At 53.4% G+C, this 26,185-nt stretch overlaps 1 protein-coding gene across 1 annotated transcript in view; it reads right to left on the reverse strand.

Moving 5' to 3' along the window:
• Positions 1-13,822: 13,822 nt before the first annotated feature.
• Positions 13,823-26,185, reverse strand: part of LOC144798485 (very-long-chain 3-oxoacyl-CoA reductase-A-like) — a 75,564-nt gene continuing 63,201 nt past the window's right edge. Inside the window, exons 9-11 of the mRNA XM_078669387.1 lie at positions 24,431-24,496; positions 19,147-19,296; positions 13,823-15,266 (exon numbers count right to left, since the gene is read on the reverse strand). Coding sequence (XP_078525513.1) covers positions 15,165-15,266; positions 19,147-19,296; positions 24,431-24,496 — 318 coding nt within the window. The 3' untranslated portion in view covers positions 13,823-15,164. The remainder of the gene's footprint in view (positions 15,267-19,146; positions 19,297-24,430; positions 24,497-26,185) is intronic.

Below are 26,185 nucleotides of genomic sequence, written 5' to 3' on the forward strand. Positions count from 1 at the left end.
TGGGACGGTAGTTCTTGAGGTCGGTGGGGTCTGCTGTGGGTTTCTTGAGGAGAGCGCTGAGTTCGGCGTGCTTCCAGCTCTCAGGGAAGGTGGCGGAGTCGAAGGAGGTGTTGATGATGTCCCGCAGGTGGGGTGCGAGGACAGCGTCGGCTTTGCTGAAGACGTGGTGAGGGCAGGGGTCAGTCGGAGATCCGGAATGGATGGAGTTCATGGTGCGGATGGTGTCTTCGGTGCTGATCGGGGTCCAGGTGCGGAGGGTGGTGGTGGGTGGCGTCGTTGCGGTTGTGGCTTGCGTTGGTTGGTTGCTGAAGCTGTTGTGTATGTCCGTGATCTTGTTGTGGAAGTAGGACGCGAGGGAGTTGCAGAGGTCTTGCGACGGGGTGATGTCGTTGTTTCCGGCGCTGGGGTTGGAGAGCTCTTTCACGATGTTGAAGAGTTCCTTGCAGTTGTGTGCGTTGTTGTCCAGCCGGTCCTTGTATTCATTTTTCTTGGTGGCGCGGATCAGTTGGTGGTGTTTCCGGGTGGCGAGCTTGAGGGTGGTCATGTTGTCCGTCGTTGGTTCCCTTCTCCAGGCTTTCTCGAGGGCTCGACAGTTCTTCTTGGAGCACTTGAGTTCGTCGGTGAACCATGGTGTTTTTCTGCTGCAGGATCTGCTGGGCGGGGTCCTCAGAGGGGCGAGTTCGTCCGCGCAGTTGCTGATCCACTTCGTGAAGTTGTCGGCGGCCTGGCTGGGGTTCGCTGAGTTGGCGGGAGGGTGCTGGCTCAGGGAGGCGGTGAGCTGGTCGGCTGTGATCTTGTTCCAGCTTCTGCGAGCAACCTGTTGCTGGAGGTGGTGGATCGTCGTTCTTCTGAAGGTGAAGTGGACGCAGCTGTGGTCCGTCCAGTGGAGTCCTGTTGCGTGGCTGAAGGTGACGTCTTTGCTGGATGAGAAGACGGCGTCGAGTGTGTGTCCGGCGAGGTGGGTGGGGGTGGTCACCAGTTGCTTGAGTCCGAGGTTGTCGAGGTTGTCGAGCAGGGTGATGGTGTTGCGGTCGTTGTTGTTCTCCAGGTGGAAGTTGAGGTCCCCCAGGAGGATGTAGTCGGCGGAGGGGAGAGCGTGCGGGCTGACGAAGTCGGCGATGTCCTCGCTGAATCGTGTGCGCGGTCCCGGGGGTCGGTAGATCAGGGTGCCTCTGAGGGTGGTCTTCGGGTCGGTGTGGATCTGGAAGTGCAGGTGTTCAGCGGTGGTGAGGGTGTCATCGGTGTTGGTACTGATGCGGATGGTGTCTCTGTGGATGATGGCGATGCCTCCTCCGGTCTGGTTGTCGCGGTCTCTCCGGGTGATCTTGTAGCCCTCTGGGATGGCGATGGCGATGTCCGGGGCTGAGGAGGCGTTCATCCAGGTCTCGGTGATGAAGGCAACGTCGGGGGCGGTGGTGTCGAGCAGGTTCCAGAGTTCTACGGCGTGTCTGTGGACGGAGCGGGTGTTGAGCAGGATACACTTGAGGTGGGTGCTGCTGGAGTTCGGCTTGGCGGGTGCAGGGAAGGTCCGGATGCAGGTGAACTTGCAGGCGAGGCAGCTGAAGGGTCCGTGGGTGTGCTTCGGGGCGGCTCGGTGACATCCTGGGATGTGGCCGGTGTTGAGTGCGATGAGGTCGGCGGCGCTGTAGGTTCGTCGGGTCGGCTTCCGTCGGTGGGGGCCAGGGGTCCTGGCGCTGGTCGCGGTCCGGTCGCGGACGGGCGCAGACGGGCTTACCTTTGGCGCGCCTTCGGCGCACAATCGGCGCGCCCGCTGCGCGTGACCGCTGCGCGTTCGCACGGTCGCCATTTAAGGCGAAGTGCGCGGGTGGGCGGAGCAGCTGGGAGGCGGGAGCGGGGAGGGAACAGAAGGGAAAAGGGGCGGGGTCGGTGGTAGTGGCGGGAAGCGGGGGCGGCGAGGGAGGCGGGAAAGCGAGCGAGGAATGTCAAACAGGCTAATACGGGGAAAAACGCTTAAAAACAGGCACAAGTGATGGACAAAACAGCTGAACACGGAGAAAAAAGCCTAAGAGAAAAGTACAGGCACAAGTGATTGACAAAATAGCTAAACACGGAGGAAAAAGCCTAAGAGAAAAATACAGGCACAAGAGATTGACAAAAACAGGCTGAACACGGGGGAGGGATTTGAAAAATAAAAACAAGCACAAGCGCGTGGCAAAGGAAGGCAAACTGACGGCAGCAGGGTCAGTCGGCAGCGAGGCAGCGAGGCAGCTAGGAACAGTTAGGGGGGCACACGCAGCAGCTGGCGGCCGTGCGGCGCGGGGGTGTCCCACAAGTGGGTCACACTCACCTGTGTCGCACGGTCGCCATATAAGGCCAAGTGCGCGGGTGGGCGGAGCAGCTGGGAGGCGGGAGCGGGGAGGGAACAGAAGGGAAAAGGGGCGGGGTCGGTGGTAGTGGCGGGAAGCGGGGGCGGCGAGGGAGGCGGGAAAGCGAGCGAGGAATGTCAAACAGGCTAATACGGGGAAAAACGCTTAAAAACAGGCACAAGTGATGGACAAAACAGCTGAACACGGAGAAAAAAGCCTAAGAGAAAAGTACAGGCACAAGTGATTGACAAAATAGCTAAACACGGAGGAAAAAGCCTAAGAGAAAAATACAGGCACAAGAGATTGACAAAAACAGGCTGAACACGGGGGAGGGATTTGAAAAATAAAAACAAGCACAAGCGCGTGGCAAAGGAAGGCAAACTGACGGCAGCAGGGTCAGTCGGCAGCGAGGCAGCGAGGCAGCTAGGAACAGTTAGGGGGGCACACGCAGCAGCTGGCGGCCGTGCGGCGCGGGGGTGTCCCACAAGTGGTAGTAGGAGTTTTGCAGGTTTAATACAGCATAAGGACAGGAACAGGACAACCTGCATGGGAATAGAATGGCAGGGCCCAGCAGCTGCTGGGGCTCGGTCTGGGATGAGCGCGCTGGCTTTTAATAACAATACATGAGCATATATACATAACGCAAACACATAGCATTACATTGCAGTGGGCGTAGCAGTGGGTGGAGCAGAAGGCGTGACGCGTAGCAGTCGCGAAAGATAAGGGTAAAAGTAGGTGTAACTGGGCGTATACATAGACATGTGATGCAAACGTAACAGGATATGTCATGAATGGGGCGGAAACCATGGAGGGGGCTACCTAAGGAGCCGGGACCTCTAACCTGATGGTGCGCGCAAACTGGCAATGACGTATCACTAGGAGAAGCTGGGGGCTATGAACTCTGTGCTAGGAGCAGAGACTGAAGTCTGGAGAGTCAGGGCGACATGTACCTAAACAGTATCTAGTATCTGATGTTTAGGGAACATGTTGATATAAACTAGAAGTTAGGAGGGGAAAGGCTAACTTGATTCTAAGACTGGACCATGCATTATTCTACATGTAGTGCGTGATGAAGAATATTAAATGACCATTGAATGCAGTATTTCTCTAACGTGGAGACGTGAAGGCTAGACAATGACGGAAACTATTGATGCAGTTCAGTAGCTTAGGAATGCAGAGAAGGAGGGCTGAACTGATAACTGGAATCATAACATAGTCTTGGCAGACTCAGAGGCAGAGCCAGGCTGGACCGGGCACTGCGAGGCAGGAAGTAAGTGAAGGGTCGAGGATACAGGTGGGGGCTGTATCGCTCCTCAGCGAGGCTTCAGGAGACAGGAGCTGAATCTAGTGTCCAGGCCCTTTTGAGGCCTAGAAACGGGGACTTTATAATAGAATAACGTGCACACTGAGAAACGTGGCAACGTAGCTTTACATAGGCCTGATATTCGTAGTATTCACGAGGACTGGAAACTGGCATACTAGAGGGGGACACAACTGTAATTGCGTCATTAATCGGACATGGGGAGTACATATGCATATTTAATCATGCACACATAACATATGATGGATGACACGTAGGGACACAGAACATGGCAAAATTTACTTTTCCACACCTGGATGACATCGCAGTGTTCAGTGGCACCTGGCCAGAACATCTGCGACACCTCTGGGAAGTGTTGATGGCGCTGTGCAAAGCAGGCCTGACAATCAAGGCAAGCAAGTGCCAGATTGGGCAGGGATCCGTGGTGTACTTGGGACACCAAGTGGGGAGTGGCAAGGTGGCACCCTTGCAACCCAAAATTGAGACCATCCTGGCTTGGGAACCCCCAAGACCCAGACTGCAGTGGGAGCCTTCCTGGGGCTCACTGGGTACTACAGGAGGTTTGTCAAGGGCTATGGCACTATTGTGACCCCCTTGACAGAGCTGACTTCTAAGAAGCAGCCCAGGAATGTGATTTGGACTGACACCTGTCAGAAGGCTTTTGACACCCTTAAAACTGCCATGTGCACGGCGCCCGTGCTCTTGGCTCCTGATTTCTCCAAGGAATTTCTCGTGCAAACAGACGCTTCAGAGCATGGTGTAGGGGCTGTTCTCTCACAGATGACTGAGGAGGGCGGGGACCAACCTGTAGCCTTCATCAGTAGAAGGTTATTTCCCCGGGAACGTGGGTGGAGTGCAATAGAGCGAGAATCATTTGCTGTAGTCTGGGCACTGAAGAAGCTAAGACCCTACTTGTTTGGGTCTCACTTCCGGGTTCAGACAGACCACAGGCCCCTCAGATGGTTGATGCAAATGAGGGGTGAGAACCCAAAACTCTTGAGGTGGTCCATCTCCCTACAGGGTATGGACTTCACGGTGGAACATCGCCCTGGCACAGATCACGCCAATGCTGATGGTCTGTCCAGGTTTTTCCGCCTTAGTGATGAGGAACTCCCTGGGGAAGGGTAGTTCTCCCCACATTTCAGCTGGAGGGGACACGTGTTAGACCTGGCACCTTGGCGTGAGTTTCCCTTCCACTTTTTGCTGATGTGCCTCAGATGTTTTCGCTGGTGTCCGCTGCTCAGGGCACTGCACCACGGCCAACCTGTGCCGCAGTGCCAGTGCTCCCTATGTAAAGTATAACTGTGATTGGTATACCTGATTGGTTCATTGGATTTACTGTCAGTCCTTAGTAAAGTGCACCAGGAGTGCCAGGGCTTGTCAATGCCAATACTGCTAGTGGGCCTGCAGCGCTGGTTGCGCCACCCACAGAAGCAGCCTTTCAAAAAGGTGTCTAGGGTCTGCCACTGCAGACCCTGCGTGCAGTCTGGTACTGTCATGCTGGCTGGGCAAGTGCACACACTTGCCAGCCTCTAAACCTTCCCTTAACTTCATATTAGTCACCCCTATGGTAGGCCCAAGGGCAGGGTGCATTGTAAGTGTAAGGTAGGACATGCTCTGATGTGTGTGGCATGTCCTAATAGTGAATTACTGCCAAATTCGTTTTTCACTATTGTAAGGCTACCTGTTCTCTTAGGCCAAGATGAGCTGCTGGAATTATTACACTCTATAATCCCAGCAGGCTCAGGGAACATGGTAGAAAATAAAGTTTAGTATGCCTGAACTCAGAATAATAAAATACTTCTTTTAGTAAAGTTTATTTTAATATCCTGTGTTTGCAAATGCTACTTTTAGAAAGCTAGCATTTGCTTGCCTAACCATTTCAGCCCGCCTCTGCTAGGATGGGTATCTGGCTGTCTGGGATATGTGAGTGACAGGGCTGGGGGATGACAGGTGGTGAATGCAAGGATTACACCTTAGTGGGAGGTGGGAGTGCCCCTGGACTCTTAATAGGGCTGTGCTCTGCCACCACAATGCTGGCTCCACCCCCTGGGGAGCGACTGACGACTCAGCCTGCACCTGGCCCAGGAAGGGCGAAGCACTGTCAACAAGGTACTCCTGGCTGCCCCTGTCCACACAATGCTGGCTCCACCTCCTGTGTAGCGTCTGATGTGCCTGCCCCTCACACTGAAAGAAGAAACCAGCAGTACACCCAACAAGTGCTCAGAGACTGAATAAAGTTATGCAAAGGCCCACCTGGCCTGAAAAGACAAAAGAAATGCTGTATAAAAGTAGGGGCCCTGCTCCTTGTAAATCAGAATCCTGTTTCCCACAATGAACCTCTGCCCAACTAGAAGGAGAAGAAGCAGCTGGAAGGACTGGCCTGCTCTCTGCCTTGCTGAGGAAGGAGAGGAAAAGACTTTGAAAAGACTTTGCTGACTTGTACTTGAAACTTTCTCCAAGGGCTTGTTTGAGCTTGCCCCCTGATCTGAACCCCAGGACTAGTGGGTTCTTGGTGCCTTCGCTCGCTCTCATCCATCCGTGAGCTTTCTCCTGCTGGAGTTGAGTCCCTATGCCCCCTTCGCCCCCTCCTAGGACCGCGACACCCAGGAGCCTGGCAACCCGTGTCCTGTGAGAGCCCCGCTCGTGCAGAGTCGCTCTCTTCCCCGTGGACCGGGCCGCCTGCTCCCCTGTTGCCCGCCTGCTACAGGAGCGCGCTGTGTGCCCTCGCTCGCCCCTCCCGCTGGAATTTCCTTGTCGAGCGTGATCTATGCCCCGGGCAGCCGCCGTACGTCTCAAGCGTACCTGGCCGCCCCGCTTCGCCCTCTGACCTGGAAAGAGGCCGTGCCGCCCCCTGTACGGACCGTACTAGAGGAGCAGGGCCACACCTGCCTCCCGAGAGCCGCCGCCACAGAGAGTCCGAAGGCTCCCCCCGCCGCGCACTGAAGAAGTGCGGGCCGTCTCCGCTTCCCCAGATAACCGGAATCGTGCCAAGGCATCTTCACGGGGCTCGGGGCCCACCACATTTTATTTCCCCGTACTTCAACGAGAGAGCAGCGCCAGTGCCCGTCGCATTTCCAGTAAGTGAGTGCGCGTTGCATTACCAGCAAGTGATTGTGCGGTCCTGATTGCAAGTACCTGGGCGTCCCGTATCTCACCATAGAAACTGTACGCGCCGCATCTGAACTGCCTCACTGTACGCCTCGTATCTCTTCAAAGTAAACGGACCACCGAGTACGCTACTCACGCTAGATGCGTGGGTCGCGGTAGGGTCGAAGCACAAGTTACCCGGGAAAGCGCGTGAAGTGCTAAGAAGCGTCCCGTGAGCCCCCAGAGAGGTCTCCAGGGACTAAGAGCTACTTCTAAAGAACTGAGAGAACTGTTTTTAAGTAAATTAAACTGAAGAAGAAACATTTGAACTGTAACTGAAGAAACGCTTGCCTACTTACGATCTTGTGGCCTAAGGGAACCGTTATACTTGGTCTTGTGATAAGAATTACCTGCATATATATATTTTTACATAAAGGAACGTATTTTATATATTCACAGCCTGGTGTCCATTTGTGGGGGGATTGGTACATTTTACTGTGTGTGTTATTACAAATGCTTAACTCAGAAACGCCTGAAGAATAGCCTTGGCTGCTCACGCCTCGCACCTAGAGGGTGAGCAAGGGTAACTCTAAGGGGTCATCCTTACCCTGACTTAGAGGAGAGGGTCCCTGGTTGTCACAAGTGAATACTTGCGCCAACCAGAGACCCCCAATTCTAACAGCTGCTCTCCACGGCTGCCACTTAGAGAGCTTTCTATGGTTGTCTAAAACCACTAAAATCACCATTAGGGTTGTCTGGATTAGTGCAGGGTGCTTCACTTAAATAAGTGAGCACCATATACTAAGCCAGCCTCCTACAGGCATCCTGGAGCTGTGTGTGATCGCCACAGGCAGGGATAGCAGGGAATCTTCACCAGGGGAAAGGGGTCCCAGTCACCCATTCACAGACAGAGGATAAGCACTGAAGACCCAACACCACTTCATAACACAGCTGCGGCACGACACCTCAGATTCACACACAACAGAAGGGGCACAGAGGTTGAAGAAGAGAATGGAAGTGACCCCAGTAGAAGATATGAAAAGTAATTTCAGAAATGTATTGAAGTCAGTGAGAAGTGAAGCTTCTCTTTGCTTCCCCAACCAAAGGGCTGATGAACTATTCCATTCGGTGGCTTTTGAGAAGGGTTTTTAGAACATTAAGGCATACCTAGGTCACATCACAATCTGGTCATTCAACATCTGCACTTTAGGCCCTTCTTTACCGTGATCATCACGATTTCAATTTTATTTTCAGAATCCTAGTTCAAGGTAGGTTGCTCTCAAGAATGCCATATGTTGAATGTTCTTCAATCTTCCGTTTTTTTCTAATTATTATTTATTTGAGTGTTTAATTGCCTTGAAATTGAGTTGTCATTATGTCTCGACAGCTGCGCTGTCTGGTAGCTAAAGACATCTTGGGAGCATTCAGAAACCTGACCTCGGAATGCTTACCATTGTGGTTTGTAACTCACACTCTCTGATTTTCTATTTGCCGCCTTTATTTGCTTTAGGCTGTCCTGCTTGCGTTCGTCCCTCCTGTTGCCCAAAACGTGTTTACTGTATTCTTCCACGAACTCATTTTCTGTCAACAGGCCTTTAAATCTTGTTCTTATCTTGTCAGATTTGCTGCACAATCAAAGACAGAGGTCAAATGTCACGCTGTCCCTTCCAAGGGAGATTTGTGTTTACATTTTCTCTCTCTGACTTCAAAGTGAGAGGATTTATGTGACAATCCTGCTGAGTATCCATCCCAGAGTAGACCATTCAGGGTGTTTTTTCCTAGCACACACGCCAAATTATTTTTTAATGAACTGTGCAGATGTTGCAGAATATATCCGAATTAGTACAAATCTACCCCTCTCCAAACTACCCTACTCCCCTCCAATCTACCTGACTCCACTCCAGTTTACTCCACTCTACCACAAACCTCCCCACTGTTCCCCAATTTAACCCACTCCACTCTGCCCCACTGTATCCCACTTCACGCTAACCCAATCCACCCTACCCCTGGTTACCCCACTCCAATCTACCCCAATCTATCTCCACCCAAATCTACCCCACTCCACCCCAATTCACCCCCTCCACTCCACCCAATCTACTCCACTCCAATCTACCATGCGAATCTACTCAAGTCTACCACTACAAAATACCCCACTCCACTCCACCTCATTCCACCAAACTCCATTCTACCTCACTGCACCCCACTCCAAACTACCCTAATCCACTCCATTCCATTCTACCCTACTATAATCCACCCAATCTATTCCACTCCAATCTACCACACTCCAGTCTACCCCAATATATCTCACTCCACTCTAACCCAACCAACAGTACCCCAATGACCCCAATCCACTCTACCCCACTCTAATCTACCCCAAACTACTGCACTCCAGTCTACCACACCCCACCCCAATCTTCTCCAATTCAAATAACCCATTCTAGTCTACCATGCTAATCTACCCAACTCCCCCCTACAATACCCCAATCTACCTCACTCCAGTCTACATCAATTTACCTCGCTCCACTCTACACCAATTTACCCCACTCCACTCTACCCTAATCTACTTAACGCCGCCCCACGCCACTAACTTTTAGCCGTGCTGAACAGCACCCACACTGGTGTACATAATGGCTAGAACACATTGCCAAAGTCAATAGCTCTGGCATAGGGGAAACCTATTGGCTTTGCCAGTGCTAGTTTTTAGCTCTGGCATTAGCCAAGAGCATTTGATTTTACTAAATTGATATGTTTAATATACTTATCGGAGCTTTCAGGCGCCTTCTTCATCCATTGGTCTGTTGTTGTGCAATTCCCATTTTCTTCTGCCCACTCCCGCATAGAGCATGGGGCAGCGGGCCCGCCCACTTCCGCCATTGGCTGAATTCACTGTGAGTGACGGCTTCGGCCATTTCCCAGTCAACATCTCCGTATGCAAAGTAGTTCATTTAAGTGTGACGGAGCGTGATTATTTTAGTGAGTTTTGCTCGATCAATTCCTGCTCATTGGGTGTGATACTAATATATACTTAAGAAACATGAGCAACAGTGTGTCTTGTGAAACACGTGAAAGTTTAAAACTGCATCGTAAAAGCATGCAGACGGGTCGCCAAACTGGTTTGAGATTAAGTCGTTCATGACTGAGAGCGAAAAAAAACTACTAATGTGCTAAACGATAATAAATAATGAAATCTGTAGTTTTTACCGAATGATGATGAAAATGCTCAAGTAAAATGATTTCTGCGTATGTTTTCTCCAATATGTAAATCTGAAAGAAAATGAAATTGTGAACAAACTCTGCTTATAAGTATAATGAAATGGTGTTCTAATATTAATTTCTCATGCATTCCTATTTCTCAAATGTTTACGAAATTAGCCTTTTACTTTAGAGAATGGTGCTTTAGGTTTTTCATTGTAGGCCTCAAAAATTTATTTTGTCCTCCATCATTTCCTCCGAATAGACTAAAACGGCTGACCTGATTGCAATATAGCTACGAGTATTGTCATTGGAGTTTCTTTCCTAGTTTTGAATAATGTTCATTCTCGCTCTGTTGGTATAAATTGTGACAACCTTGTCGCAGCTCGGAAGAGCGCGTGGAGCGGGCATCTTCAGTTACAAGTGTGTTTCCGATTTCCGAAGGGAAGTGATATTGCACATTCTTAGAAAACAGTGAACATTGAACCAAGATATCATGTAGGGGGTCGGGACGATTTGGGTTAGAGAATGATCACACCATGGATTTTGACCAATAAAAATCATGCAAACTGTGCAAAAGTTACTTTGTGAGCAGGAACTGTGAACGTTTAGCCCTTTGCGTGCTCGTGACGGAACCGTTCCGTCACGAGCCTTGGGTGGGCTGTGCTGGTGACGGAACGGTTCCGTCACGGTTCGCTCGCCGCGCCTGCGCGGCACGAATTTTGCGCCTGCGCTGACGTTCTAAAGAGCAGGCGGGGCCGTGACGGAACCGTTCCGTCACAAGCACAGCTCACCCGAGGGCCGTGACGGAGCGGTTCCGTCATGAGTACGGGAGCGCCATGCGGCCCCGCCTCCCCCTTAGCGCTGCGGCGGAATAGCTGCCGCAGCTAAGGGGTTAAAGGTATAATTGCCCCGTGGGTAAAAGACGTGTGCAGCTATTTTTTCTTGCAAATCCTGAGCCTAACATGCTGTCAGTCCGAACTCTGATTTCTCTGAACTGAACTCCTGAATTCCCCTACACTTTACCAGCTTGTGAAGTCAAGCAGACCAAACCCTCTCGGCTGAAGAGTGAATGACTCTAGCGTTGTCACGCTGTGCTCTGGTGTCCTACTGGGTCCATTTTGTGTCCTGGTCCTGTTAAATCTACAACCAAATCTTTGGTTTGTCTGATTCTAAATTGCTTTCTGTAATTCCAATATGTATTTCTCTCTCTCCCTCTCTCTCTCTCTCTCGCCCTCTTTCCCTCTCTCCAGGTATTACATTTGTGATGTATTTGCTCTGAACTGTGATGTTTTGTGATTTTACCTGTATACAAAAGAATAACCGTTATTAAATTATTTCTAATGTATTTTTGTGGTTTGACCATTCAACTTGAAGTTTAGATAAAAGTTTCTTGATAACTATTCCATGTGTTTGTCCTTACTTATTGAGGATTTCATTGCCACTGTGTGAATATAGTTGTTAGACCGGCATCCTTTTTCCAGGTCCTCCTGAAGGAGTGGCCTTCCGTCTCTTGTTATCTGAATCCCTATTGGCTCATACAAAGATCTATCGTAGAACCTTGTGGTTTATGATTGTTTGTAGAGTTTCTATGGGCCAAACTCTGTGTTATTGTAAAATTTGTAGTTGTAAATTGAGTTTGCGGTGTGGTGGGTAACTTACGTCTGAGCCCACGAAATGTCACACCGCCTTCGCTGGATCAGGTGTGAGGGAAAAGCTAAAGCAATGTCTGCTCTTTGAAAGCAAAAAACATTTTTGATTGCAGCATATATTTTTTTATGTTGACAGTTGCCTGGCATCTTCCTCTAGAATAGCGTTTGCCAAATCCATGAGAAAATAAAACATGCATTAGCAAAGCCAAGAGGCTGACCGCTAAAACCAGACTTCTTGGCTTTGCGAATGCTTTTTTATAGTGTGTTTGCTTTCACTTTATATGATATTCCTCAGGATGGATGCTTATCAATCAAACTACAATGAAAAAAGGAATAAGACCACAGATTTGGCACAAAACAGCCAAGACTGCTGAGGGAAGCCGGAAGCTTCCAGGTGAAGGGAAGGGGTTCCAGCCGAGCTGAGATGCAGGACTCTACAAGTCCAGGGTGAGGGTCATTCTAACCACGGTCGGAGAGAGTAGCTGGAGTGAGAGGAAGGACAAAGGGTCCAGGACCACACCGAGGTAAAGAGCAGATGAGAGAAAGAGATGGAAAGAGAAGAGCAACCTAGAGAAGGAACCAGCCGAGTGAGGGTGGAAGGAAGCCGAGGGAGAGAACCAAAGTCAGAAGGAGAGCAGCCGAGACATAGGAGACGAACAGAGGAGACGAGTGGCCTCTGAGATGCAGGAGACAAGAGAAAGATGGCAAGAGGAGAGAAGAGATGAGAGCAAACACAAAGAGATGATGTACAAAGCGCTGAAACTTTTCAGACACTCGCCCCCAGGGTGAATCCATCGTCATTCTTTAGCCCACTCTGCCACCCCAGTGCAGACATGGCCATATTCAGATCAGTCTGACCCTGTGCCTCATGGGAACAGCCAGACCGAACTGCCAAGCAATGCCTTCCCTGAACCGGAAACAAGCTTCCGAGGACCGGTTTCGGGGTAACACCCCTCATCAGCCAGGATAGCTTGAAACTAGTGGCAAAGTAAGCAAGGGACCCATGACTAGGCATATCCTGCCAACATAGGGTGAAAAAAGCAAACACATGGAGATGATGGACAGAGCTAGATGGAAGTGAGGAGATCTGGGAACCATCTCCAAAGATTCATGCATGATGGGCGGCAGATTCAAATGTATTTCATAGGTGGAATTGATGTCAATGTAGCCATCGCCATCTTGAAGCTTCCTTCGTCCCAATGTAAATTAATGGAAAAGGACAGTTCCCTTTTTTAACTCTCCAGGGGGCATATTAGCAAGGGCAATATTGCCGCTTTAGCGGGACTTTTTCCCGCTAAAGCGGCGATATTTTAATCGCCCTATTAACAAGCTGCCGCTAACAGCAGTTAGCGACAGCTTTTAGGAGATAGCGACCGGTTTGGGGGCCTGCTTTGTATGTCAGCGATATTTATCGCTAATGACATGCAAAGTGGGCCTACCCAAACTGTTAACGACTGAAAACAGTCGCTAACACAGCTATTGCCTATTAGCAAGACAGGCGAAGCGATAAAAAAATCACGCTAAGCGCGATTATCGCTATAAACGAACACCTGCTAAAAAGTTGACTTACCTATGGAACGCCTCCGCACGCCTGGTCCTAGAAGTCCCACACAGAGACCACATCACCCCGCACCTGAGAGACCTGCACTGGCTCCCCGTCGACAAAATAATCACTTTCAAACTTATGATCCACGCACACAAAGCACTCCACAAGACCGGCCCAGCCTACCTCAACAGCAGACTCTCCCTATACGTACCCAACAGGAGTCTCCGCTCCGCCGACCTATCCCTGGCCGCCGTCCCGTGCATTCACAGAGCCACCTCCGGGGGCAGATCCTTCTCCCACCGCGCCGCTGTGACCTGGAACGCTCTCCCCATCCACCTACGACAGACCACAGACCTCCCGGCCTTCAGGAGACTACTCAAGACCTGCCTCTTCGACCACTAGCTACAGCGCTCCCCCCCCCCCCCCAGCGCCGTGAGACCCTAACGGGTGAGTAGCGCGCTTTACAAATTGACTGATTGATTGATTGAATGTTGGCGTGTGATTGGATGAGATATTTAAATACAAAGGAGATGGGGTTGCCAAGGAAGATGTATAGAGTGAAACTAGGAGGGGGTAAGGACATGAGGAGCCCACCACAGGAAGCTGAAAGAAAAGAAACTGGGTCCAGCCCTAACGACAATAAAGTGAGATTAGTGAAGAATTCGTAAAAACAACCTCAAGTGTAAAAAACAAATCACTTCTTACAACGCAGCTGTTTTTTTAATCTATTCTTATGTTCGGTTTTATTTGCAACATTCCTTATTTATCGCATTCACATACCAATAATTTTTTGAAATTTTCTAAGGAGAAATCTTCTTTGTAAGTTTGTGAACAGTCTGTCCATCTGCAGACTGTAGAGTGCGGATGGACAGACTCCTCTAGGGTCACCTGCTGTGGTGCCCTCTGGACACCCCAGGAAATGTGACCCCATCACTACCACCACCATCATCATCAATGCGTGATGAAGGAACTGAGGGCGTGAACATGGACCAGCGAGCCCCTCTCAGGCTGAGGTTGACCCTCCCATAGTCCATGCCTTGAGACTATAAGTCCTCAAACTGTGGAACCGGCCCCCCAGGGGCTTCCATGGATCTCAGGGGGGCGACAGGGTGAGCCAAAAGCCATGCTGAAGACAGTGACAGTGAGCCGATGCGTAATGCGCCATCAGTGACGTCTTTTGTCACACGTGTCCTGGTGAGGAGTAGGTGTCAAGCGTTGGCCTCCACCAATAACCCTTAAAGTCCTTTTCCCATATTTCTGATGCAGGATCTCATTGAGGGCAGTTTTACCCAGTTAGTGAGACCTGGATGCCCAGAGAATGTTGGCAATCATGTATTTGATAGGATTTGTAAACAGTTAGCTGGCTATAACTATAATGTTTGCCAGTTTTATGCAATAATTGTGATAAAATATGTTTGTCATTCTAGGGGACCCCATTATTATTATTTACACAAGGGAGGGCCTGGCACTAAAGATGGAAGACTACTACTTTTACTGTAAAACAGATTTGGCTCTAATGAGTTGGAGGCAAAGACCAGTTGATGGTAAACTGTAAGCATGGCATGTGTTCCACTTCCTGGCTGGTGTTCATGTTTAAACACAGTTTAATGTGAGCTTTCCCTCGGAACTTCCAATATTTATGATATGAAACTTCCAGTTCCAAGATGGCCGCCCTACTGAGATGGGCCAACCTTCATAGTCCTCTTTCTGTTTCTATATTGGCATACTCATGAGTGTGTATCCAACAGTTGGGCATCTCAAACAGCTTATATGGAAGCTTTGCCAAGTCTGGAGTAGACCAGTAAAGCCGTGAAACTGGGGGAGCGAGGACGGGAACTGTTGGGAGGGCCAGGGTATTGGTTATAACGGATTGTAATTCACATGCCTCTCAGGTGACTGGAAACAAAACTGTATCAAGTACACAAGTTAAAATAAGAAATATGCATTATCAGAATAAAAAATATTGGAACTATGAAATTTGTAAAATGCAGTGGAACTATATGACAGTAAAGTAGTGGAGCGCAGTTCCTCGTTGATCACTTCCGCCTCTTGTTTTGCGATTTCTTTTGCAGTTGCGACTTAATGCTGAGATCTGAAAGCCGCAACCACTCGGGGACCAGCAGCTCGAACAGGAAACTCTGAAAGAAATCAACAGGACATAGTTATTGTAGTCTCATGGATGGGTAGAAGAGGCTGAGGTAATCACCTCACTCAAGGTCAATATAGGCTCTGCCTACAATCCTGGCCCTGACACCTAGGCATCTGTGAGCTCAGGTGTGTTAGTTAATGAATTCAATAGAAACAGAATAAGACTACAACTCCCAGAGTGCAGGAGGCTACCACACATAAGTCCATGACTGGAAACAGTGTCCCTAATGACCTGGATGGAGGTGGTCTTCCTCGAAGAAGCAGAAGGCATCCCCATGGGGTGCCTCCGGAGCGCGCCGAGCTGCAGTCGTACTTTGTAGCGAGAGGTTGGGTGTCCACAGTCCCTGAACTATGCTTGGAACCTGGAATTGGAGCTGGCTAGCCGCAGCTTCAGTGTCTGGCCTAAAACTGTGCGATGTGGAGCAGATGACTAGATCTCCAAATAATATTTATGTGTATCTCTAAGATGCACATTTGTTTAGTATCGTCCTAATTCCATTCTTTAACCTCTTGCGCGCTAGCGGTTTTCCCGCTGTGCGCTGACTTTTGCGTAAACCCGCGTTACATGACGAGCTCAGCTCGTCATGAGCGTACGACAGGCGTAACTCATGACGAGCTCAGCTCGTCATGAGCGTAGAAGGGGTTAACACCGTTGATTCTGTAATACAGTCTTAACCGAATTCCACCCATACAAAACCGTTTTGCCTGCATCACCACACTTTTGAGAGGTTCCTACTGCAACAAAAGAAAGTGTCTTTACCTGCTTCACTACTGCTGCTCTGCTGTGATATATGAAATACCTAAAACAAACTAAAACATGCAGGCAAAGCTGCTCCTTAATCCAATTTAATACAAATATTGTCATTTTACCTATGTCAAAATATCAAGATCCGTAACATCAGAGGGCGCTTATATCGACTCCCAACTTCTTGTGAAGGAGAGGACGCGTAGGGAAGTACAGATTTACTATTCTCAACTGTCTTACCTCAACGATATAGTGGGAGTCGAGCGAGTGCAGGGCTAGAGAACAAAAACATCATGGAAGGACCACTTTTAAGATGTATCACTGGATATGATAGCAGAAGAAGGGCCTTGTACCAAACAAGTCAGCTTAGAGAGGCGTGAAGGCTTTGAGGAGGGTTGAGCTGTAGGTTCAGTTGTAGAGTTGAGATGGAAGTTAGTGTGGAGGGGGCGGCCTTGCCTTTATCTTGTGCTTGAAATGACCTTCACCCATCTCTTTTCCATCTTTGAGTTCATTTTGAAGCAATAGTATTTCTACAAGAAATGCCCCAGAGTCCACAGAAACATAGTGACACCAGTAGAAAGAAGACGGTCCACTGGGTAGGTACATAGCCGCTTGAGCCTAATGCTCAATAAACACGACTCATGTCTTCACATGGTATATATTCTATATTACATCTTAGAGGCAAGTGATGGAGAGACAGGCAGAGTTATACAGAGTAAGGGAAGCCAATGACGGGGTAGATCACATTGGAGAAGGTGAGCCTTGAGAGTAGTATTGAAGGGAGGAACGAAGGGTGTAGATTCGAGGTCCAATGACGGCTTCCTGGCGAAGTGACGGCAGGCGGTGGAAAGGGTGGGAGTGTGGATGTTGTGCAGTAGCGGGCTGGGAGCCATACAAAGGTAAAAGGTGAACAAAGGTAAAAGGGAACGAGCAGCGTAGAGGTTAGAACGCTGAGTAGTAGGAGAGCATTTCTGACATTAATGGGGTGGGGGTGTGACCCATGAATCAACCCAAACAGTACAGCACTAATTCAGAGTGTAGGGTGACTTGTGGATATTGACCGCACCTTGTAGCTACTGATACTTCAGGGTGAGGTATTTAGAGGGTTTACTAAATATCTCTAATTCCCGGTGAATTCGCTAATCGAACAAGGCACTTCTCACCTGTATTAATGGGTAGGTGAGTTTTCTGCTTTTTTCTCCCAATAATGTTCACCTGGTTTTACCTGCTGAAATTTATCAAGGGGTGAAATGCAGGGAGTGGAAATGTTGTCAGTTCGATCCCTGTGGAAACTGCATATTGATCCCAATTATCCGTCAAAGGATTTTCTTTTAGCCCTCAGAAGTCTCTAGCTGGCATCTTATTGTACTCCACTCCTGGTCACTCTGCAGACTTTATGAAATCTTTGGCATGGCATTGGACCATATTATTGGTCAATATTTTCATTTCGTTGTACTTGGAGATTTCAATATACATGTTGACTATGCGTTAGATACTACTTCTTTGTTTAATGCATTTCTTTATTGAGTTTTTCATACTAACACGTGAAAACAACCGCTATAAAATGTGTTCTCCTGAAGTACTCCACTCTAAACAGAAATACTAGACTAGATAAGGCCCCAAAAGGGAGAAAAAGATCACACAAAAAATACAAAAAGTAAGGAACAAAAGAACCATCTCACATAAGCAGCAGTTCTCCTTCAGATACTGACTCTACTGCCCTGTTGGATAGAATGTCCTCTCTGACTCTCTCTCAGGTATTTACACCCCTTAAGCATCAGACCGGCCACACAATTGACCTCTTTTTTCCCAGCTTTCCTGTGTCCGTGAAGCACTCCTGACCGCTACCATGGTCGGACCAGAATCAATTTTCATCGGCAGGTTGATTCGAAGATCAATCAGGACTGTCTACTGACTGCTGATTTTTATCGGGCCTGGAATCACATTAAGCCTACTGATTTTAGTAATCTGTTTACCCAGTCAATCCCTAATTTATCAAGTAATCCTGAATCCGGAGCTGTAGCCGTGGATAGCTGGCTGCGGGCCGCATCTAATACCGTAGCCCCTTCAACTCGCTGCAAGCCTCCTACCTGCGGTCCTTCAGCCATGGGGAAGAGCGCTTGTGAAAGGGCTGAGAGACCCCGGAGGAGTCACTATCGAATGGAGGATAAGGTGGCTTATAGGTTTCCTTTAACCCCTTGGGCGCGGCCGCGATTCTGCGCCTGTGCAGCCGTTTTAATGAGTGGGCGGGTTCATGACGGCCCCCAGCCGTCATCAGCACACGCCCACCGTGATGCATGACGGACGGGGGCAGTCATCAGCATGGAAAGGGTTAAGGAGATATCACACGGCTATAAGAGCGGCTAAAGCTTCGTTTTACGAGAAAAGAATCTCAAAGCCACCAATGGACCTTGGGAGACTTTTTAAATAGTGAAAGGGTTTTTATTGCCAACGGTTTGCAGCAGTGGAGTCATTCCTTCTCAGGAGTTATGCGATAGACTCTTGGAATGTTTTAAGGATAAATGTCTTAAGATTCAGGCTAGTTGGATCAACACGTCCATGGCGGATACGAGGGAGGTATTGCTTGAGTATCCATTCAACGGTAATGAATCTGCAGCTAGAAGTCTTTATCAGAGGAACAAGTTACTGACCTTCGGTAGTGCCTTATCTGATAGCCGCAGATCCCTTACCGACCCACCCATACGGCCCCACTCGGCGAACGGATTTCTAGAAACATGGTTTCCTCTTTTAGGACCCCCTTTTCTCCCTCGAGGAAGGCTGCCTTCATGGGAGCTGCCGTTGGGTGGCGCGCTGTTCGTCCTCCTGACAGCTTCTTTGCCTCTGCGCCTGCATCTATAATAGGGCGGGGCGCAGAGAACGAGACATTCCATAATTTGCATGTGCCACGCCCCCATGCAAATGAGGGAACACCCTCTGGTGATAGCACTGGTACTATATGTGCGCCAGCGCTAACGGTATTACAGAAGGGGACGCACAAGAGTCTGCGGCCTGTTCTGTTAATAGCAAAGTGCCCCAGGGGTGTGCAGGCGCAAGCCCCCGTTGTCCCCCCTGGAACATTTCTGTGATACGAAGCTGCAAGCGCTTCTTCCGGTGGCGGTACGCACCTGAATGCCGTGGACCAGGCAGCCGTTGGTGTAGGTGGCGAAGCCGATGGTGTTGACGGCCTCCCTGGCGAAGTCCTCCGCCGACTTCACGGTCAGGCTCGGCTTCTTGTCCGGCACCAACTTTGTGGCCACGAAGAGAGGGGCCACACACTGGAGGGGCGCGGAGGGAGGGATAGAAAGAATTAGAAAGGAAAAGACAAAACCAACCAGTTTGGCAAATTAAAAACTGGGACTGGTTCGGGCAGCCTAAAGGGAGAGCTAGATCTGACACCACCCCAGCGCCCCGAGATGCCTATGGGTCCACCTAAAGTGTGACCAGCTCTGCCCCAGCCCTGTTGGCCTTGAATCAGATATTCTGCCTTCCCATGTCCAGCTCACCCCGTAGACTGCACAGCTGTTTCTGTTTCAATGACAGTGAGAAGGCCTGTGGGGCTGGTACCTGTGAGGGGGGGCTGCTACCAGTGAGGGGGGCTGGATCCAGTGAGGGGGGGCTGGTACCAGTGAGGGGGCTGATATCAGTGAGGGGGGCTGGTATCAGTGAGGGGGGGCTGGATCCAGTGAGGGGGGCTGGTATCAGTGAGGGGGGCTGGTACCAGTGAGGGGGGGCTGGTACCAGTGAGGGGGGCTGGTATCAGTGAGGGGGGCTGGTATCAGTGAGGGGGGGCTGGATCCAGTGAGGGGGGCTGGTATCAGTGAGGGGGGCTGGTACCAGTGAGGGGGGGCTGGTACCAGTGAGGGGGGCTGGTATCAGTGAGGGGGGCTGGTATCAGTGAGGGGGGGCTGGATCCAGTGAGGGGGGCTGGTATCAGTGAGGGGGGCTGGTACCAGTGAGGGGGGGGCTGGATCCAGTGAGGGGGCTGGTATCAGTGAGGGGGGCTGGTACCAGTGAGGGGGGGCTGGTACCAGTGAGGGGGGCTGGTATCAGTGAGGGGGGCTGGTATCAGTGAGGGGGGGCTGGTACCAGTGAGGGGGGCTGGTATCAGTGAGGGGGGCTGGTATCAGTGAGGGGGGGCTGGATCCAGTGAGGGGGGCTGGTATCAGTGAGGGGGGCTGGTACCAGTGAGGGGGGGCTGGATCCAGTGAGGGGGCTGGTATCAGTGAGGGGGGGCTGGGTCCAGTGAGGGGGCTGGTATCAGTGAGGGGGGCTGGTATCCGTGAGGGGGGCTGGTATCAGTGAGGGGGGGCTGGTATCAGTGAGGGGGGCTGGTACCAGTGAGGGGGGCTGGAACCAGTGAGGGGGCTGGTATCAGTGAGGGGGGCTGGAACCAGTGAGGGGGGCTGGAACCAGTGAGGGGGGCTGGTATCAGTGAGGGGGGGCTGGATCCAGTGAGGGGGGCTGGTATCAGTGAGGGGGGCTGGTACCAGTGAGGGGGGGCTGGATCCAGTGAGGGGGCTGGTATCAGTGAGGGGGCTGGTATCCGTGAGGGGGGCTGGTATCAGTGAGGGGGGGCTGGTATCAGTGAGGGGGGCTGGTACCAGTAAGGGGGGCTGGAACCAGTGAGGGGGCTGGTATCAGTGAGGGGGGCTGGAACCAGTGAGGGGGCTGGTATCAGTGAGGGGGGCTGGTATCAGTGAGGGGGGGCTGGATCCAGTGAGGGGGGCTGGTATCAGTGAGGGGGGCTGGTACCAGTGAGGGGGGGCTGGATCCAGTGAGGGGGCTGGTATCAGTGAGGGGGCTGGTATCAGTGAGGGGGGCTGGAACCAGTGAGGGGGGCTGGAACCAGTGAGGGGGGCTGGAACCAGTGAGGGGGGCTGGAACCAGTGAGGGGGGGCTGGTATCAGTGAGGGGGGCTGGAACCAGTGAGGGGGGCTGGAACCAGTGAGGGGGGGCTGGTATCAGTGAGGGGGGCTGGTATCAGTGAGGTGGGGCTGGAACCAGTGAGGGGGGCTGGAACCAGTGAGGGGGGCTGGAACCAGTGAGGGGGCTGGTATCAGTGAGGGGGGCTGGTACCAGTGAGGGGGGCTGGAACCAGTGAGGGGGGCTGGAACCAGTGAGGGGGGCTGGAACCAGTGAGGGGGGCTGGATCCAGTGAGGGGGGCTGGTATCAGTGAGGGGGGCTGGATCCAGTGAGGGGGGGCTGGTACCAGTGAGGGGGGCTGATATCAGTGAGGGGGGCTGGATCCAGTGAGGGGGGCTGATATCAGTGAGGGGGGCTGGATCCAGTGAGGGGGGGCTGGTACCAGTGAGGGAGGCTGATATCAGTGAGGGGGGCTGGTACCAGTGAGGGGGGGCTGGATCCAGTGAGGGGGCTGGTATCAGTGAGGGGGGCTGGTATCAGTGAGGGGGGGCTGGTACCAGTGAGGGGGCTGCTACCAGTGAGGGGGGCTGGATCCAGTGAGGGGGGGCTGGTACCAGTGAGGGGGGCTGATATCAGTGAGGTGGGCTGGTATCAGTGAGGGGGGGCTGGATCCAGTGAGGGGGGCTGGTATCAGTGAGGGGGGCTGGTACCAGTGAGGGGGGGCTGGTACCAGTGAGGGGGGCTGGTATCAGTGAGGGGGGCTGGTATCAGTGAGGGGGGGCTGGATCCAGTGAGGGGGGCTGGTATCAGTGAGGGGGGCTGGTACCAGTGAGGGGGGGCTGGATCCAGTGAGGGGGGCTGGTATCAGTGAGGGGGGCTGGTATCAGTGAGGGGGGGCTGGATCCAGTGAGGGGGGCTGGTATCAGTGAGGGGGGCTGGTACCAGTGAGGGGGGGCTGGATCCAGTGAGGGGGCTGGTATCAGTGAGGGGGGCTGGTACCAGTGAGGGGGGGCTGGTACCAGTGAGGGGGGCTGGTATCAGTGAGGGGGGCTGGTATCAGTGAGGGGGGGCTGGATCCAGTGAGGGGGGCTGGTATCAGTGAGGGGGGCTGGTACCAGTGAGGGGGGCTGGATCCAGTGAGGGGGCTGGTATCAGTGAGGGGGGGCTGGGTCCAGTGAGGGGGCTGGTATCAGTGAGGGGGGCTGGTATCCGTGAGGGGGGCTGGTATCCGTGAGGGGGGCTGGTATCAGTGAGGGGGGGCTGGTATCAGTGAGGGGGGCTGGTACCAGTGAGGGGGGCTGGAACCAGTGAGGGGGCTGGTATCAGTGAGGGGGCTGGATCCAGTGAGGGGGCTGGTATCAGTGAGGGGGCTGGTATCAGTGAGGGGGGCTGGAACCAGTGAGGGGGGCTGGAACCAGTGAGGGGGGCTGGAACCAGTGAGGGGGGCTGGAACCAGTGAGGGGGGCTGGAACCAGTGAGGGGGGGCTGGTATCAGTGAGGGGGGCTGGAACCAGTGAGGGGGGCTGGAACCAGTGAGGGGGGGCTGGTATCAGTGAGGGGGGCTGGTATCAGTGAGGTGGGGCTGGAACCAGTGAGGGGGGCTGGAACCAGTGAGGGGGGCTGGAACCAGTGAGGGGGCTGGTATCAGTGAGGGGGGCTGGTACCAGTGAGGGGGGCTGGAACCAGTGAGGGGGGCTGGAACCAGTGAGGGGGGCTGGAACCAGTGAGGGGGGCTGGATCCAGTGAGGGGGGCTGGTATCAGTGAGGGGGGATGGTATCAGTGAGGGGGGCTGGTATCAGTGAGGTGGGGCTGGTACCAGTGAGGGGGGCTGGTACCAGTGAGGGGGGCTGGAACCAGTGAGGGGGCTGGTATCAGTGAGGGGGGATGGTATCAGTGAGGTGGGGCTGGTACCAGTGAGGGGGGCTGGATCCAGTGAGGGGGGCTGGTACCAGTGAGGGGGGATGGTATCAGTGAGGGGGGGCTGGTACCAGTGAGGGGGGCTGGTACCAGTGAGGGGGGCTGGTATCAGTGAGGTGGGGCTGGTACCAGTGAGGGGGGCTGGTACCAGTGAGGGGGGCTGGAACCAGTGAGGGGGGCTGGTACCAGTGAGGGGGGCTGGTATCAGTGAGGGGGACTGGTACCAGTGAGGGGGGCTGGAACCAGTGAGGGGGGCTGGAACCAGTGAGGGGGGCTGGATCCAGTGAGGGGGGCTGGTATCAGTGAGGGGGGATGGTATCAGTGAGGGGGGCTGGTATCAGTGAGGTGGGGCTGGTACCAGTGAGGGGGGCTGGTACCAGTGAGGGGGGCTGGAACCAGTGAGGGGGGCTGGTATCAGTGAGGGGGGATGGTATCAGTGAGGGGGGCTGGTATCAGTGAGGTGGGGCTGGTACCAGTGAGGGGGGCTGGTACCAGTGAGGGGGGCTGGAACCAGTGAGGGGGCTGGTATCAGTGAGGGGGGATGGTATCAGTGAGGTGGGGCTGGTACCAGTGAGGGGGGCTGGATCCAGTGAGGGGGGCTGGTACCAGTGAGGGGGGATGGTATCAGTGAGGGGGGGCTGGTACCAGTGAGGGGGGCTGGTACCAGTGAGGGGGGCTGGTATCAGTGAGGTGGGGCTGGTACCAGTGAGGGGGGCTGGTACCAGTGAGGGGGGCTGGAACCAGTGAGGGGGGCTGGTACCAGTGAGGGGGGCTGGTATCAGTGAGGGGGACTGGTACCAGTGAGGGGGGCTGGAACCAGTGAGGGGGGCTGGAACCAGTGAGGGGGGCTGGATCCAGTGAGGGGGGCTGGTATCAGTGAGGGGGGATGGTATCAGTGAGGGGGGCTGGTATCAGTGAGGTGGGGCTGGTACCAGTGAGGGGGGCTGGTACCAGTGAGGGGGGCTGGAACCAGTGAGGGGGCTGGTATCAGTGAGGGGGGATGGTATCAGTGAGGTGGGGCTGGTACCAGTGAGGGGGGCTGGATCCAGTGAGGGGGGCTGGTACCAGTGAGGGGGGATGGTATCAGTGAGGGGGGGCTGGTACCAGTGAGGGGGGCTGGTACCAGTGAGGGGGGCTGGTATCAGTGAGGTGGGGCTGGTACCAGTGAGGGGGGCTGGTACCAGTGAGGGGGCTGGAACCAGTGAGGGGGGCTGGTACCAGTGAGGGGGGCTGGTATCAGTGAGGGGGACTGGTACCAGTGAGGGGGGCTGGTCTGTGCCATTGAGAGAAAGTGCCAGGGCCTTGAACCCTCCGCCGGCAGGGCGGCAGCGCAGGCTCTTTCTCCTGGTTTGCTCTGTCTGTCCGTCTGCTGCCCCTTTATGACACACACCGCCTGCAGGCCGGGGGTGCTGCGCCTAGCTGTGCCCCTGGGGCCTTCAGGGCGCTGTAGGTTCTCACAGGGACAGGCTGCAGGCTGCAAGCCCAGCATATGGGCGCCTCTCCCTGCCCTGGCACATCAGGGGGGTACGGGGGCGGAGGGGGGGGGGGGCAAGATGGAGGCTGAAGGAACAGAACCGTGTACCTGGGTCTAGCGCTGCGTGAACTGCCCTCGCAGCGCTGCTCCTACCTGGACAGTGATCCCAAAGCTTCTGTACTCGGCCTCCAGAGCCTTGGAGAAGAAGTTCATGCAGGCCTGGAAGAGAAACAAGAGCCAGAGTCACACAGGGAGCAGAGAGCGCTACATCAGAGAAGCGAGGAGGCCACCTCCACGAGGCGCTGTACAGCAGAGAAGAGAGGTGCCACCGCCTCGAGGCGCTGTACATCAGAGAAGAGAGGTGCCACCGCCGCAGAGAAGAGAGGTGCCACCGCCTCGAGGCGCTGTACATCAGAGAAGAGAGGTGCCACCACCTCAGAGAAGAGAGGTGCCACCGCCTCGAGGCGCTGTACATCAGAGAAGAGAGGTGCCACCGCCTCGAGGCGCTGTACATCAGAGAAGAGAGGTGCCACCACCTCAGAGAAGAGAGGTGCCACCGCCTCGAGGCGCTGTACATCAGAGAAGAGAGGTGCCACCACCTCAGAGAAGAGAGGTGCCACCGCCTCGAGGCGCTGTACATCAGAGAAGAGAGGTGCCACCGCCTCGATGCACTGTACATCACAGAAGGGAGGTGGTCACCGCCTCGAGGCGCTGTACATCAGAGAAGAGAGGAGGCCACCGCCTCATGGCACTGTACATCAGAGAAGAGAGGTGGTCACCGCCTCGAGGCGCTGTACATCCGAGAAGAGAGGAGAGGTGGCCACCGCCTCGAGGCGCTGTACATCAGAGAAGAGAAGAGGCCACCGCCTCGAGGCGCTGTACATCAGAGAAGAGAGGAGGCCACCGCCTCGAGGCGCTGTACAGCAGAGAAGAGAGGTGCCACCGCCTCGAGGCGCTGTACATCAGAGAAGAGAGGTGCCACTGCCGCAGAGAAGAGAGGTGCCACCGCCTCGAGGCGCTGTACATCAGAGAAGAGAGGTGCCACCGCCTCGAGGCGCTGTACATCAGAGAAGAGAGGTGCCACCACCTCAGAGAAGAGAGGTGCCACCGCCTCGAGGCGCTGTACATCAGAGAAGAGAGGTGCCACCGCCTCGAGGCGCTGTACATCAGAGAAGAGAGGTGCCACCACCTCAGAGAAGAGAGGTGCCACCGCCTCGAGGCGCTGTACATCAGAGAAGAGAGGTACCACCGCCTCGAGGCGCTGTACATCAGAGAAGAGAGGTGCCACCGCCTCGATGCACTGTACATCACAGAAGGGAGGTGGTCACCGCCTTGAGGCGCTGTACATCAGAGAAGAGAGGAGGCCACCGCCTCATGGCGCTGTACATCAGAGAAGAGAGGTGGTCACCGCCTCGAGGCGCTGTACATCCGAGAAGAGAGGAGAGGTGGCCACCGCCTCGAGGCGCTGTACATCAGAGAAGAGAAGAGGCCACCGCCTCGAGGCGCTGTACATCAGAGAAGAGAGGAGGCCACCGCCTCGAGGCGCTGTACATCAGAGAAGAGAGGAGGCCACCGCCTCGAGGCGCTGTACATCAGAGAAGAGAGGAGGCCACCGCCTCGATTCGCTGTACATCAGAGGAGAGAGGAGGCCACCGCCTCGAGGCGCTGTGCATCAGAGAAGAGAGGAGGCCACCGCCTCGAGGCGCTGTACATCAGAGAAGAGAGGAGGCCACCGCCTCGAGGCGCTGTACATCAGAGAAGAGAGGAGGCCACCGCCTCGAGGCGCTGTACTTCAGAGAAGAGAGGAGGCCACCGCCTCGAGGCGCTGTCCATCAGAGAAGAGAGGAGTGGTGGCGACCGCCTCGAGGCGCAGTACATCAGAGAAGAAAAGCGAGGTGGCCATCGCCT

Source organism: Lissotriton helveticus, chromosome 12 (genome assembly GCF_964261635.1).
Source record: "Lissotriton helveticus chromosome 12, aLisHel1.1, whole genome shotgun sequence".
In the NCBI taxonomy this organism is placed as follows: domain Eukaryota; kingdom Metazoa; phylum Chordata; class Amphibia; order Caudata; family Salamandridae; genus Lissotriton; species Lissotriton helveticus.